This window comes from Kryptolebias marmoratus, linkage group LG6 (assembly GCF_001649575.2).
Source record: "Kryptolebias marmoratus isolate JLee-2015 linkage group LG6, ASM164957v2, whole genome shotgun sequence".
Taxonomy (NCBI): Eukaryota; Metazoa; Chordata; class Actinopteri; order Cyprinodontiformes; family Rivulidae; genus Kryptolebias; species Kryptolebias marmoratus.
The window spans coordinates 29,350,079-29,364,491 of NC_051435.1; the positions used below are offsets into that span (position 1 = coordinate 29,350,079).

The window sequence follows — 14,413 nt, forward strand, 5'->3', positions numbered from 1 at the left end:
TTTTGGGTGCTGCGCTTATCGTGCGTTTCTGCAGTGTCGCTCTGCTGACGTTGCCGGCTGGAGCTGGAGGTTGTCATGGCGGTCCTCACCTGCTGACCCGCTCCCTCCCGGGTTAGGCTGTGTTTCCACCCCTGGGTAAGCTACCTGCTATTCAGCTTTTGATTTCTCTTTTATCTGGATCCACTGTTAATGAGTTTCTGTTTCAGGCACCGATTGTGTTTGGAGCTGCAGTGCTTTGGACGCTCTGCTGTCTTGTCTTATCGCTGTTTGTTTGGGTCGCTCTCAGCTGGACCTGTCGCTGGTCGGGCAGACTGTGGGGGCGTGGCGCTACTCCTCTGGCCCCATCTAAGGGCATTTGGACTGGATGACAACAATTGTTCTATTGTTTGAAGTGTTTTTTTACGGTTTGTATTTGTTGTGTGAAGTTACTAATGTGTTCTTTTTTTTGTTTGTTTTACTAACTTTGTTTGCATTGCATGTTTTATTTCTTTTTTAGAATAATTGAACTTGTCCATCCTTTTTGCTCCCTTTCGTTCCAGTGGTCGAGTAGTGGGCCTGAAGCCTCGTTTTTAACAGAATGTTTTAAAGAAATTGTTTAATAAAATATTGTGCACTGCTCAGTCTGTGTTCTGGTGCATCTTGTAACTTTCAAAAAAAGATCTCTGCCACCTGCTGGCCACACCTCCTTAAATCTGTTACTGGAAACCTTCAGATTGTGAAGAAAAAACAGAAAGAGTTGATGAGAGAGAGAACCAGTTCCTCCTTTTAGTAATTCATTGTTTGCCAAATAACATTAGCTATGATGACATAACATAATAAATGGTCAACTAACCAGAATTATTGTTACTTGTGAAAGGTAATCCCCAGTGATATAAAATCCAGTCTTAGCGCCTCGCTCTGTGTTTACTCCTGTTGGCTCTTAGAGAGAGGAAAGATCCGTCCAACATGGCAGCGACGACGGATGCTTTCCGGGATGTAATGAGGAGTCTACATATTTGTTTGTTCAATATCGATTGATTGGGACCAGATAATCCAGTCAGACCCATCAGTCATGGAGACTTACGAATTGTTTCAAGGATCAAACTGCTGTTAAACGAGTCCTCTATCAGTGGTTCTAGCGCTGCCATAGTAGCTACTACATGACCTGAACTGCCGCATAAAGTCACTTCTGAGTCACCTAAACCCGACCAATTAAATACTAAAGTAAAAATCTGTACTGCTGCGCATTTTTCGATTTCGTGTTTCCGATCTTAGCCTAAAAGTAAAATATGAAAAACCAGGCATTTTTTCATCTTTGGTGTTATAACAAAAAACAAAATAACCAGTCCGTTTTTCATTATTTGATTTCTGATTGTCAATTGAAAATGTAAAGAACGAATGATACACAGATTAAATAGCTGAAAAATGGATTTGTATATGAAAGTGTACCAGCGTGAAAGTCTGCGAGTGTGTAAAGAAGGTCATTTAACTAAAGAACACAAAGTGCAATGGTGAGTGAGGGCTTTGCTACCTGTAATGAATCGAAGCTCTCTATGATAGACAGTGTTCAACAGACGGAATGAGTTGGCAGAGGCTTTCATTTACACAATATCCCCATAGTCTAAAATACACAAAGTGGCAGAAACAAGATATTTTCTACCATTGTTTAGGAAACAACTCTTGTTTTGAAAAAAGAAATCTAGTTTTAACCCAGTAAACAGTATTGATGGTGCACTGCTTCCTACACCTCTCCATGTGTCACTACTGTCATTGCCCGCATGAGCGTTGAAGTCCCACAGCAGAACAAGGGAGTCCCCATGAAAGGTGCTCTCTAGCACCCCCTCTAAGGATTTCAAAAAGGGTGAATAATCTGAAATGCTGTTAGGCACATAAGCACAAACAACAGTCAGAACCTGTCCCCCCACATGTAGGCGGAGGGAGGCTACTGCAACTCACTGCCACTTAGGAAGGTAGCTTATTTTTAGCTAATGTAATGTTCTTTCACGCCAGTTTGATGTTTTTGAGAAAAATGTGTTTAATAAGACTGAAAAATTAGTTAAAAAAAAACAACAACAACAAACAAACAAAAAAACAACTACAAAAAAACCTGGTTCTTATTTGGCTAGCCATTAGCTTTGCCAGGATGAATACTTTTGTCTTTTTTGTGGTCTTTGACTGATGTCACAGCTGATAAGGTACAGACTGTTGAAAACTATTAGACAGAACATCACTTTATATCAGACTGTCCCTTTAAGATTGGGTTTGAAAAATTTAGGATTTCACTGCATTTCTTTCTATACCCTGATATCATACAACTTTTTTGAAAATGTGGTTATATTTAGAGAATGAAACTTCTCTCATACGTACGATGGACAGACGACTTGCTTTCCTTTTTTCCCTTTCTTTGTAGATTTTCCATCTTTGGCTGTGATAAGTGGCCAACAGCAAAGCAGCAATAGCAGCAAAACTGCTGGTCTCAATCCAAGAGTCATTGAGCCTGAAAGAAAGAAATGTTGGTGTTAGCTCACACTGTGTTTAAATTAAACAGTAAATCAGCAGATGTAATGCAAGATTTCATTATTCTCAGAATTTATTTTACAATCTTGTTTTTATCAGTTGATAAATATTTCTAAATTAGAAGCACTAGTGTCAAAACAAAAACTGGAAATGGCTGTTCATGCTTTTATTTCCTCTCATTTCAGTTATAATCTACCTGTTTTAACAACAAAGAAAAATGGCCTTAATCAACTTCATCTGGTCCAAAACACTGTTGCTTAACTTTTAACTGGAACAAACAGAAGTCCCATGACTTGTGTTTTAAAGACTCTTCACTAATTACTTGTTAGTTTTAGATTTTGTTTAAAATTTTGGTATTACCTTTCAGTGCCTTTCACAGTCAAGCTCCTGAATGTATTTGTGAATTATTTAAGTCTTATATTTCAACTTGGGTCCTTAAGTTTTCTAACCAGAAATTGTTTAGTGGTTCCTCAGACCCAGAGGGGACTATGCTTTCCAAGCAGTCCCACCTTGCCTGTGGAATAAACTTCCCTTGTTGACAGTGTTGTTTTCATTCATTTATTTATTTACATTTTATTAAGTTGTAAAACAACATAAACCTATGCGACTTTCTGATTGTATTTTTTACCTTTTGTGTGAATTTAGTGAACTCAATTGCAAATGTTTTTAAACTTCCTAAAAATAGTAAAAAAAAAAAAAAAGAACAATTGTCTACATGTATAAGAGCCAAACATTTGTTGAATGCATAAAGCTCACCACCTTTCATTTGAAAGTTTTAGACTAAGATCATCTAATGAGAAATTATGAGAGATATAGCCATTTTTGTTAAACCTTGTGCAATCTTGTGATACAAAGACTGCAACGCGTTGTGTGAGAGGGGGATCAGCTGCAACCTCCGACCCGTACAGGACCTGTCCTCCTCCAGGACTTTAGGACGCGCAGGTCGAATTGCAGCTGACCCCTCCCACCCTGGACACAGCCTGTTTAATCTTCTCCCCTCAGGCAAAAGACTACAGCCCATCCAGACCAGAACTTCCCGTCACATGAACAGCTTCTTTCCCTCTGCCACTAAACTGCTGAACAACAGATAATTAACTCTAGCACAACACAGCCACTTTATCCACCTGCCATAATGCACATGTACACTTTAATTCATTTCTTTCTTTTTTCATGTTTACTTATTCATTTGTATTTGTTTTATTTGCACCAGTACACCAAAACGATTTCCTAGCCTGTAACTTGTTTACTGGCAATGGCAATAAAGTGATTCTGATTCTGATATTGCAATATTTTGCATGATCTGGTAAAATTTGAAGTACAGTATGTTCTGAATTACAGTTACTCCACCGAATTTTAGCACAATAGCTGTTAAATTCAGTGGTATAGCCATGTTTGCTTTTGTTGATTAGTTGTGGTGGCCAACTTGAATTGGGTTGTCTCCAAACGTTAATCAATTGTAGATATACATCCAAAGATAAATTTTTGAAAGTTTCATTAAAAACATTCAGTGGTTCATGATTTATTTTGGTAATACTACAGACTGACATGAACCAGGATACGTCGGAGGAGCAGAACCAAAAACCAGACACGGAGGCAGACTAAAAGGTAAGTGATTTTATTTACAGGTGAAACAGTGGATAACAGGCGGGCAAGGAAACGTCTGGGAAATCTGAAAACGGGCTAGGAGGCACAAGGTGAGTCTCGGGAATCGAACAGCTTGAAGACTTTGTGGAACTGGAAAGTAAATGTTTTCTTGTCTTATTGTTCCAGCAATGTAGGTGAGCATGGAGATGAAGAGGAAGGAGGAAAAGGGTGTCCAGGCGAGGAGGAGGAAGTCCAGAGGTCCGGTCACAGGTAAGTCCTTTCAGGTAAGAGCAGTGGCTGAGTTAGAGGGCCAGAGATCAGATCCAGGAAGTAACACGACCAAAAAGGCACGATGCTCCTGCGAAGATCTGAACCCAAGTAGAGCCTTAAATACAGGTGCTGTTCATCAGGGGAGATCAGCCACAGTTGTGGAGGAAAGTTACTGGAACAGCCAGCAGGGCGGAGACAGAAACTCAGATCCTCACACAGACAAACAAACACACAGACTCGTGCAAAATCATTGTTACCCTTTTGCCTTCAGCAAGGGGAATTAAATATATTTTTGTTGTAAAAACTCAAATTTAAAGTTAAAATGCACAGCAAAATCAAATAATTTGTGAGATACAAGCTACATGAATCAGGAATGAATGAATGATTGAATGAAGTTTCTCTCCCCAGTTCTTTGGGTAAACACCAAACAGTCAGTGATGAAAGAAGCATTCATTTTTTAAAAGCTGAAATACAACAGCATTAAAGTTTAAAGCTTGGAACTCCACACTCTCTAGTTTTGAATCCCTACACAGGAAAATAAATGTCTTTACAGAAAATAAAACAGTTGTTGATTTGTTTTTTTTTTTTTTTTTTGGTTCATACATAAAAGAAGTTTTACCATGACCGGACTGCGAGGTGGAGGCGTTTATACTTGATACTTACGTCGGTGCAGTTTCCTCTGAAAAGACAGGAGGTTGTTTGTTTCGCTTAATGTGCCTTATAGTCCGGTGCACCTTATATATGACAAAAGTTCGAAAATGGACCTTTCATTGACAGTGCGTCTTATAATCCAGTGTGGAAAATACAGTAAGTTTTGCACAGAGAAATATTACAGAGTCCCAACGATGAGGCTTCAGTAGTGGCCGTGATGAACACAAAAGCCCCAAACTTTTTCTACACATTGGTTTTTAACCGAGCTTAGCCCCGCCTGTTACAGAGTGTGGGGCACTTCCTAAAATGTTTATCTCTATTTTTCAATGTGTAACTGAACCGGCTCTAACTGCTTTTTACCAGTGGGTCAGTGGGTGTGTTTTTCTGATCTAAGTGAGCGTGTTAGCAACTAAACAGCAAAGCAGTGAATAACTCCAAGTAAAGAAAAACAGACCCTACTTTCTGTCTATAAAAACAGGAACTAGCCTGCCTTGTATATCAATTCAGTTCAATTCAATTCAATTAATTCATATAGTGCCAAATAACAACAAAAGTCATCTCAGGGCAATGTAAAAAAACATCCACATACATTACAATAAGCCAATTAGATGTCAAAGGATGTGAGTCGAGGTCAGCTCGAATCCCACTCTCAGAGGCTGTGTGTGTGTGTGTGTGTAATGCAATCAGGACATGATTGAGCATAAAAATTAAGGTATTTTTAAGTCATAAGTTGATTGTATGCAAAACTAAGATTATTTAAAATTAGGAAGTGCAAAAAGTGTGTTTCTGCTCATGTTGTTTGTCTGATGGGGATTACAAAAGTTGAGGTGCGGTCCTGAACGGTTGAGGTAAAATGAGGAAGTAGTTGGAAGCTGCACGAACCAGATAGGGTCACAGTGAGGGCATATTTAGCTAAAGACAGATTAACAGGCAATCAAACAAAAACTTAATCAGAAAATAATCATACTTAGAAATGATTAAAGAGTGTGATTAAAAAGTGTGAATGATCAATGCATTGTGTGACAGTATTAAAGGTTGTGAAGAGACCACAGCTTAAAACGGTCAAAAGGTTAGGAGTGAAGAAGAACATTTACGAAAATTTGTGAGGACAAATTTATGCAACTGGGAGTTTGGGGGATTATTTGTTCTTAGCTGCTGAATGATTCTTCCTTCAACGGTAACAGGGTGAATCCCAGGGAAGAAGACCATAATTTGTCTGGATTATCCATTCTCCGCAGTCATCTTATCTAAAACCACCAGCAGATTGTATTTAATCTTGACTTCATTGCAGTCTCTGATCCTGAGCAGCACATTGTCAACAGTGGAAAGGAAAAACTCCCTTTTAACAGGAAGAAACCTCCAGCAGAACCAGAACCAGAACCAGGCTCAGGATGAGCAGCTTCTGCTTCAACCGGCTGGGGTTAGAGGACAGGATGGAGACACAGACAAACACAGAATGACTGCTCCAGGTGGAGTTTCTACTGGAAGAAAGAAAGAAAAACATGTTAATGACAGAAATAATTACAGTAGAGAAAGTAAAGACAGCAGCAGAGCGAGGAAATGTGGTTAATTTATCCTCCAGCAGTCTCAGCCTATAACAGTATAACTAAGGGAGAGCTCAGGAAACCTAAACCAACCTTAACTATAGGATTTATCAGAAAGGAAAGTCTTAAAAGTAGACAGGGTGTCAGCCTCACAGACAGAGAGGAGCCTGAGAACTGAAAGCTCTGCCTCCTGTTCTACGTTTAGAAACTCCAGGAACCAGAAGTAAACCAGCAGTCAGAGAGGGAAGTGCTCTGTTAGGAAAATATATGGATCAATAAGATCTTTAATATAAGATGGAGCTTGGTTGATGAGAGCTTTGTATGTTAGAAATAAGACTTTAGATTTTATTCTGAATTTGACAGAGAGCCAATGGAGAGAAGCTAAAACTGGAGAAACATGATCTCTCCTCCTGACTCTCATCAGAACTCTGGCAGCAGCATTTTGGAACAACTGAAGACTTTTTTAAGAGTTTATGGACTCTCAGATAATTAAGAATTACACTAATCCAGCCTAGGCATGATAAATGCATGGACCAGTTTTTCTGCACCATTTTGAGACCAGATGTTTCGAATTTTAATGATATTATGCAGGTGGAGGAAAGTGATCCTAGTAACATGTTTAATGTGGGGGTTAAAAGACATATCCTGATCAAAAATAGCACCAAGGTTCTTTACATTAGAACTGGAGGCCAAATTAAAGCTGCAATTGGGAGTTCTGAGAAAACCATGGACTTAGCCTGAAAATTTGAAAAAAACAAACCAACCCACCTTACAGGCCCCTCCCCCTTGTTCTCTGCTGCGCTACAGCCCTCCCTCCCTCAGCTCCTCATCCACTGGGGAGCCTTCCGTGAACACGCAGGCTTGTCAGCAGGGCCACCGATGAATTAACAGTTTTGGCACATTCAGTGGTAGGGACAAAACATCAACAATATGCTTTATATTGGCTATGGCTTGCCCATACTTCGGTTCCAAACTTGGTCTTCAAATCATGTATTTTGCAGTAACGTTCCATATAATGTAACTTTGTAACGTTGCACTCTTTCTACAAGTAAGCTAACATAACGGTAGCTACTGTATGTAAATAATTATTTTAGCAATATGTAATGTTAGATAAGGTTTGCTAGTACATTATTTGAGCAACATGACAAGCCAGTAAATAAGCAGGTCTGTCAATCACTCCTCCTGCTCTGATTAGGCATATTTCTGCACAGATTATCTGTCTCATATTTTACTGTCAGGACATAGTGACAGTTTTAACACACTGTCATTATGTGTAAAATAAAATACACTTTTATAAAAGTTACCTACTGAAGCTTTAATGCCACCCAGTGTAAATAAAAAGCTGCAAAATTTGTTCCTAAGATGCTCATGTCCAAAAACCACACCCCCTGTCTTTTCTGGGTATACAGTAAGATTGTTCTTCACGTCGGTGGTAATGACACCTGGTTACGCAAGTCAGAGGTCAGAGGTCACTAAAATGAATGTTGCTTCGGGGTGTTACTGTGCAAAAACTGTCAGACTCCATAGATGTTTAGTCACATGTCGTCGTTCAACCACTGACTGTCCAGGTGGTGTCCTGAAAACAACGTGGGCTACATAGATAATTGCAGCGCTTTTTGAGGGAAAACCTGGTTTGATGTGGAGAGATGGCATCCATCCCACTTTGGGTGGAGCCGCTCTTCTTTCAAGGAATTTGGCCGATTTTGTTCATCATCCAAATTATTGACAACCCAGGGACCAGTCCAGCACCTCTCTGCTGCTTCTCCTCTTACCCACCCAAGCCCCCATTGAAACAGTGTCAGTTCGTCCATGGCCCAAATTAAAGACACCAAAAAATATTTAGAAAAATAAATCATAAAAATAAACAGTTACTTTACCAGAACAAACAGATAAAATCATTAAATGTGGATTACTGAACATAAGATCTCTCTCCTCTAAGTCTGTGTTAGTTAAAGATTTGATAACTGATTTATTTTGTCTTACAGAAACATGGCTACAACAGCAGTTTGTTAGTATAAATTAATCCATTTCTGATAATTATCTAAATTTTCATGGTCCTAGAAGAACAGGTGGAAGTGGAGTTCTGAATTCTCAGATTTTTTTGTCCGACTTATTATTGAATATAGATAAAGTCATAATAGTGTGGATTTCAATATTCATGTGGATGTTGAAAGTGAAAGCTTAAACATNCAGTACTGAACAGAAACCTGGGGTTGTTCTTATTCTCTTCTATTAAAGATGAATAATATACAGTTCTAGCTTCATAAAGGGCTTTTTTATGTTTTCAGGCTATTACTCCAGGTTAAATAAAATACTTCCATGTTAGTGGAGCACCATTTTCTTTCTAACTTTCTCGATGCCTGTTTTAAAGCTTGTAACTCTGAATTAAACCAAGGAGCCAGCTTCCTCTGACTGATCGCTTTCTTTTTCAGAGGAGCAACTTTATCAAGTGATGTTTGCATTGATCAACAAGATCATCTAAGTTGCTGCTCTCTGTTGCATTATGCTGCAACACAGGAGAATAATAATAGAAGAGATTCTTTAAATGTGGTTACAGCGTTCTCTGATAAACATCTATTATAATGAAATTTCCTCTCAGTGGCTGTGTAGTCAGTCAATATAAACTCAAAGTTTATTAAAAAATGGTCAGACAGAACAGGATTGTGAGGATGTATTAGTAAGTCCTTACTCTATATGACATATGTCTGAACCAGATCAAGAGTATGAATAGATTTGTGGATATATTGGGTAAAACCAAAATTGTTAACTCTATTAAATTCTATGTTTAAGCTATCGCTTTCAACATCCACATGAATATTGAAATCCCCACTATTATGACTATCTGTATTCAGTAATAGGTCAAAACAAAAAAATCTGAGAATTCAGAAAAAAATTGAGAGCCTGGTTGACTATACAGTATATACAACAACAAGTAAAAATGTTTTTTTGATTTCCATTTTGGATGAGAAAGACTGAGGGTCAAAGACTGAAGAGAAATATGACAAATAATTGGTTTAGCGTTAATCAATAATCCTGACTGAAAACTAGCAACTTGGCTCCTCCAACTCCACCTGTTCTTCTAGGACCATGAAAATTTAGATAATTAGCAGAAATGGATTAATTTATACTAACAAACTGCTGTTGTAGCCATGTTTCTGTAAGACAAAATAACTAACACAGACTTAGAGGAGAGAGATCTTATGTTCAGTAATCCACATTTAATGATTTTATCTGTTTGTTCTGGTAAAGTAACTGTTTATTTTTATGATTTATTTTTCTAAATATTTTTTGGTGTCTTTAATTTGGGCCATGGACGAACTGACACTGTTTCAATGGAGGCTTGGGTGGGTAAGAGGAGAAGCAGCAGAGAGGTGCTGGACTGGTCCCTGGGTTGTCAATAATTTGGATGACTAACAAAATCGGCCAAATTCCTTGAAAGAAGAGCGGCTCCACCCAAAGTGGGATGGATGCCATCTCTCCACATCAAACCAGGTTTTCCCTCAGAAAGCGCTCCAATTATCTATGTAGCCCACGTTGTTTTCAGGACACCACCTGGACAGTCAGTGGTTGAACGACGACATGTGACTAAACATCTATGGAGTCTGACAGTTTTTGCAAAGTCTGGACTATGGAGTTGCCAATGGCAAGGGTCAGCTTTTCAGCAGGTGTGTCGCCAAGTAAGGGAAAATCTGTTAGAAACGTGAACGGGTCTGTAGTGAACTGGGGGCTTAGCCTTAGCACCATGGTTACTCCAAACTGTCACCTAGCTGGTCTGGGGTCCTGACTGCTCAGGGTCTGCTGGAAGAGCGCTACTCTTGGAGACCTGGCTGGCTAATGGCTTTTCACCAGCGCACAGCCGAGCTTCCAGTTCAGACAGCCTCTCCTCCAAAGCTACATTTATTACACGTACCATTATTGCTAAAGGAGGCAGAGGAATAGCTAAACATCTGACACACAGAGCAAGTGAGAACAGAAGCCGGGAAAGAACCAGAAGCTGTGCTAAGCTAATGCTAGCAAGAGCTATCAGATCCCTAAAAAACAAGTGTTGAAAGACAAAAGGTGCCTGAAGAACAAGCCAATAATAGAAGATAACAGCATTGAGTGTGTTTGTGTACTGGAATGTAGAAACTGTAAAGGTCAGATAAATTCAGTAAATTAAAAGATTCCGCGAGCAAACAAATTACTCCAGCAAGCAAATCAGGAAGTGACACAATACGCGTTACTGCGAACGTCAGCACATCCACTATGGAATTAGAAAGATATTGAGCTGTCTTAACACAAGAATATCTAACAGAAGGGCTTTTGATGGGATGAGGAACTATTAGTTTAAGTTCACATTTCCAACAAACAGTAAAAAATGACATTTGTGTCCAGAATAAAAAAAAAAAATACAAAGAATCATAAAGTCCGTGATATGCCGACATTTTCGGCAGAGATGTGCAATCTTGCAACAACCAAATGAACAAACAGCAAATTGAACGAACTCCAAAAGGTTAAACGTTGTCAGGATTCTGAACTTTTCTAATACAAGCAGCTCAGCGTCAGACAGACACGGGAAACCAAGATAACAAGAAGTGAGTTTATTTACAGGTGATGCGAGAATAACCGGAACCAGGAGCTGCGAACAGAGGGTGTAATGAGTCACAGGTTTGCCTTAGAGAATGGACAGGTGAGTATAAAGAATTGACTTCCAGGAGAGAGTTCTTACGGTGCGAAGAGTAGTTCACGGCGCGGAGGTGATTATAGGAGGTAAGTATATTCCAGTAGCAGGTTAGCAGATTCTCCAGAAGGCAGCAGGTAATATCCTTTTCAGGGCAGGCAGACAGGCACAGGCAAACAGGAAGATGTCTTAGCTTTGAGGCGAGTTTCCAAAAACAGACCAGACTGGATCCACGAAGGTCAGGTTGTCCTGGATAGGTAAAAACACAAAGTACAAAAACTCAAGAGATGTTTTACAAGATTACAGGTAAGTCTGCAACAGCTTAGCACTTTACCACAAAGGCAAGATAATGCTCCAGCGCTGGTCTGGTTCCAACCACAGCCTTAAGTATCCATGTCTCCTGATGAGCCTGATCTGCCACAGGTGTAGAGGGAGTGGAGAAGAGCTGCCAATCAGCCGCCGAGACGGCCCACCAGGAAGTACAAAAATACAACACCTCCAGAATCACCACAAATGTGCCACAAACACATGAACGATGCAAACTCCAAAACAAACACAAAAAATGAATGCAAAGAAAAAATGCATTCATCATAGAATGCAATGCTGCAATCATAGAAAACAGACAGAAGCAAAAGAAAATATACTGCAAAAACCAAAAACACCAGTAAATAAGAAACAGATTTAAACTTACTCCACAAAATGGAACTGTACTAGACCACTAGAGGGACTAGAGGGAAAAAACCCAATCCTGGGTCAAACAGCAAAAGTTTTTTTTCAAAATCCACCATGTCTTGAGACCAGGTGATGAAAAACTAATGTTGAATTGTTTCATTAGGTGGGTGTGTCCTATTAGTTCAGCCTAATGAAATAATTCAACAATAATTTTTCAACACCTCGTTTTCATAAATAATATTTATAAAAAATATAAAATGCTTTAAAATCAGATTTGTTGATGGTCCTGAAGTGAACTACCATTTTAAGCATGTGGGAGACACAAAGGTTTTGTTTTTTTGGGTTTTTTTTTTTCTTTTAATTTTACTAGAAAGTCACAGAAGTGAGCTGACCCACTTCTCCTTGCCAGCACTGGGTCAAACAGCAAGACGACACCACTGAGTCCACCTCAAGTCCCCCTGGTAGTCTGGTGCACTTTCGTTTTTCTTACTTACTGGTGTTTTGGGGTTTTGCAGCCTATTTCCTTTCTCTTTTGTCTATTTTCTGTGATTGCAGCATTTTCTTTTGTCACATTTTTTCTTTGCATTTATTGTTTGTGTGTTTTGGAGTTTGTATCATTCATGTCTTTGTGGTGCATTTAACTGTTTGGAGTTCATTCCGCAATTTGCTGTTCATTTTGCCGGTTTGCTGCACATTTGCACGTGTCAGCCACCGTAGTATGCGCAACCTCGTGACATTGTGAGATGTCATGCTTAGAGTATATGTTGTGAATGACTCTCAGCAACTGCCACATCAAATCTTTGCTCATTATCTGTAAATTTGACTAAGTTATAGCCATTTTTGTGTTGCTAATGTTGATTAGCTGTGGCAGTTTTATTAAAATGGACTGACTCCAAACGTTGTAGATGTATATTCAGTAAATTGTTTCCTGAAAGTTTAATTAAAATCAATCCAGTGGTTCATGAGATATTTTGCTTACAGATAAACAGGGTTGACTCTTACAGTTAGTGCTAAAGGTTTAAGCAAAAATCTTGTGCAATAGTTGGGACTTTCAATATGTGTTTGAGATGAGCCATGTCAAACTGTTAGGATTTTTTTTAGGATGACGCCTCCTAATACTTTGTCTCTGTTAGGAACCATAACAACGATGCTTTCAAGTCTGGCTTGTGAATGCCTCTCACTCTCCAGCTGTCGAGAGGGTCCACGAGGATGCCTCTCTCTTACCTTCCTCCAAGAGGACGCCCCGTCTTGTCTGCCTCCGAGAGGGTCCGCGAGGATGTCCTCTGCCTGTCCTCTGATGTCATCTGCCTCTGAGAGGGTCCAAAAGGATGCCCCTTTTTTGTCTGCCTCCGAGAAGGCCCAGGAGGAAACCTCTCATTTTTCTCTCTCTGGAGAGCTTAAGGACAAGATCTTTCCTGCAACTATCTAGATGGGTCCCGGGCTACCACCTGAACTCTTGACACGTTCTGGATGGGTCCTGAGTCGTCCTCCTGAACCCTGGCTTTGCTTTGGTCTTGCTCCTGGCCATCCTCCTGAACTCTTGCCACGTTCTGAATGGGTCCCGGGCTGTCCACCTGAACTCTTGTGTCGCACTGGAGGATTCCGGGGCTGTCTGCCTGAACTTTGGTCTCACTCTGGGCAGTTCCCAGGCTGTCCGCTCAAACCCTGGCTCCTGTGTGGACGGTTCTCTGGCCGTCCACCCGAACTTATGCCCCCCAGTGTGAACACACCCATGGTTCATCTTTAGAGCTTTGTTAATCTGCTTTTTTTGGTTGCCCAGGATTATACTATGTTGGGTTTTGGTTTGTTGTTCTTTGTGGTTTGTTTCTTTGTTTTGTCCCCCGTTCTTTGGTTTGGCTGGCTGGTACCCTGCGTCTCTCCCCGTGTCTCTTTGTCCTGGGGGCTGCTGACCCTGTGCTTTGCTGGCAAGCTACCTCTGTGCGGACGCACAGATGCCTTGGGGCGGTGCCCGGTATCTGTTTGCCTGGAACTGCTGCTGCCTTCTGGGGCTGGATCCACCTGTCCTTTCTGCTCTTGGGTGCTGTAGATGGCGGGCCTTTTACTGTTCACGGCACGTTATTTTAACTGTGCATCTCCAGGTGGCTAACTAGCACACATGCACCCACATAACATGAACACACCTTTTGTATGTATGTATGTATGTATGTATGTATGTATGTATGTATGTATGTATGTATGTATGTATGTATGTATGTATGTATGTATGTGTATTTGTGTGAGTATATATTTACATATACACTCCTGATCAAAATCTTAAGACCAGTCAAACAATTGCAAGAATTGCACTATTGGATCTTAAGAAGGTTCTAAGTAGAGCTTCACAATGTTAAAGGACAAAATCAGTGCAACAGACAAGAACTTTTGAGCAGGGAATTTTCTGCAAACTGCATTTACACTCAAACATGATTTTTTCAGCTGATCAAAAGTTTAAGACCATAGTCTTTAAAAGCCAAAAACTGTGCAAAAATCTGGATTCCATGTCATTTTCTGTCAAGTCTTTACACTGTCAAGACCT

General features: G+C 40.0%; 1 protein-coding gene across 2 annotated transcripts in view; it reads right to left on the reverse strand.

Annotated features, from left to right (window-relative positions):
- The window catches only part of LOC108246923 (glycine receptor subunit beta), a 148,184-nt gene that overhangs the window by 103,760 nt on the left and 30,011 nt on the right, over positions 1–14,413 (reverse strand). For both annotated transcript variants that reach the window (XM_037976191.1, XM_037976190.1), the window contains exon 2: positions 2,347–2,476. In XM_037976191.1, coding sequence (XP_037832119.1) covers positions 2,347–2,471 — 125 coding nt within the window. In that variant the 5' untranslated portion in view covers positions 2,472–2,476. The remainder of the gene's footprint in view (positions 1–2,346; positions 2,477–14,413) is intronic.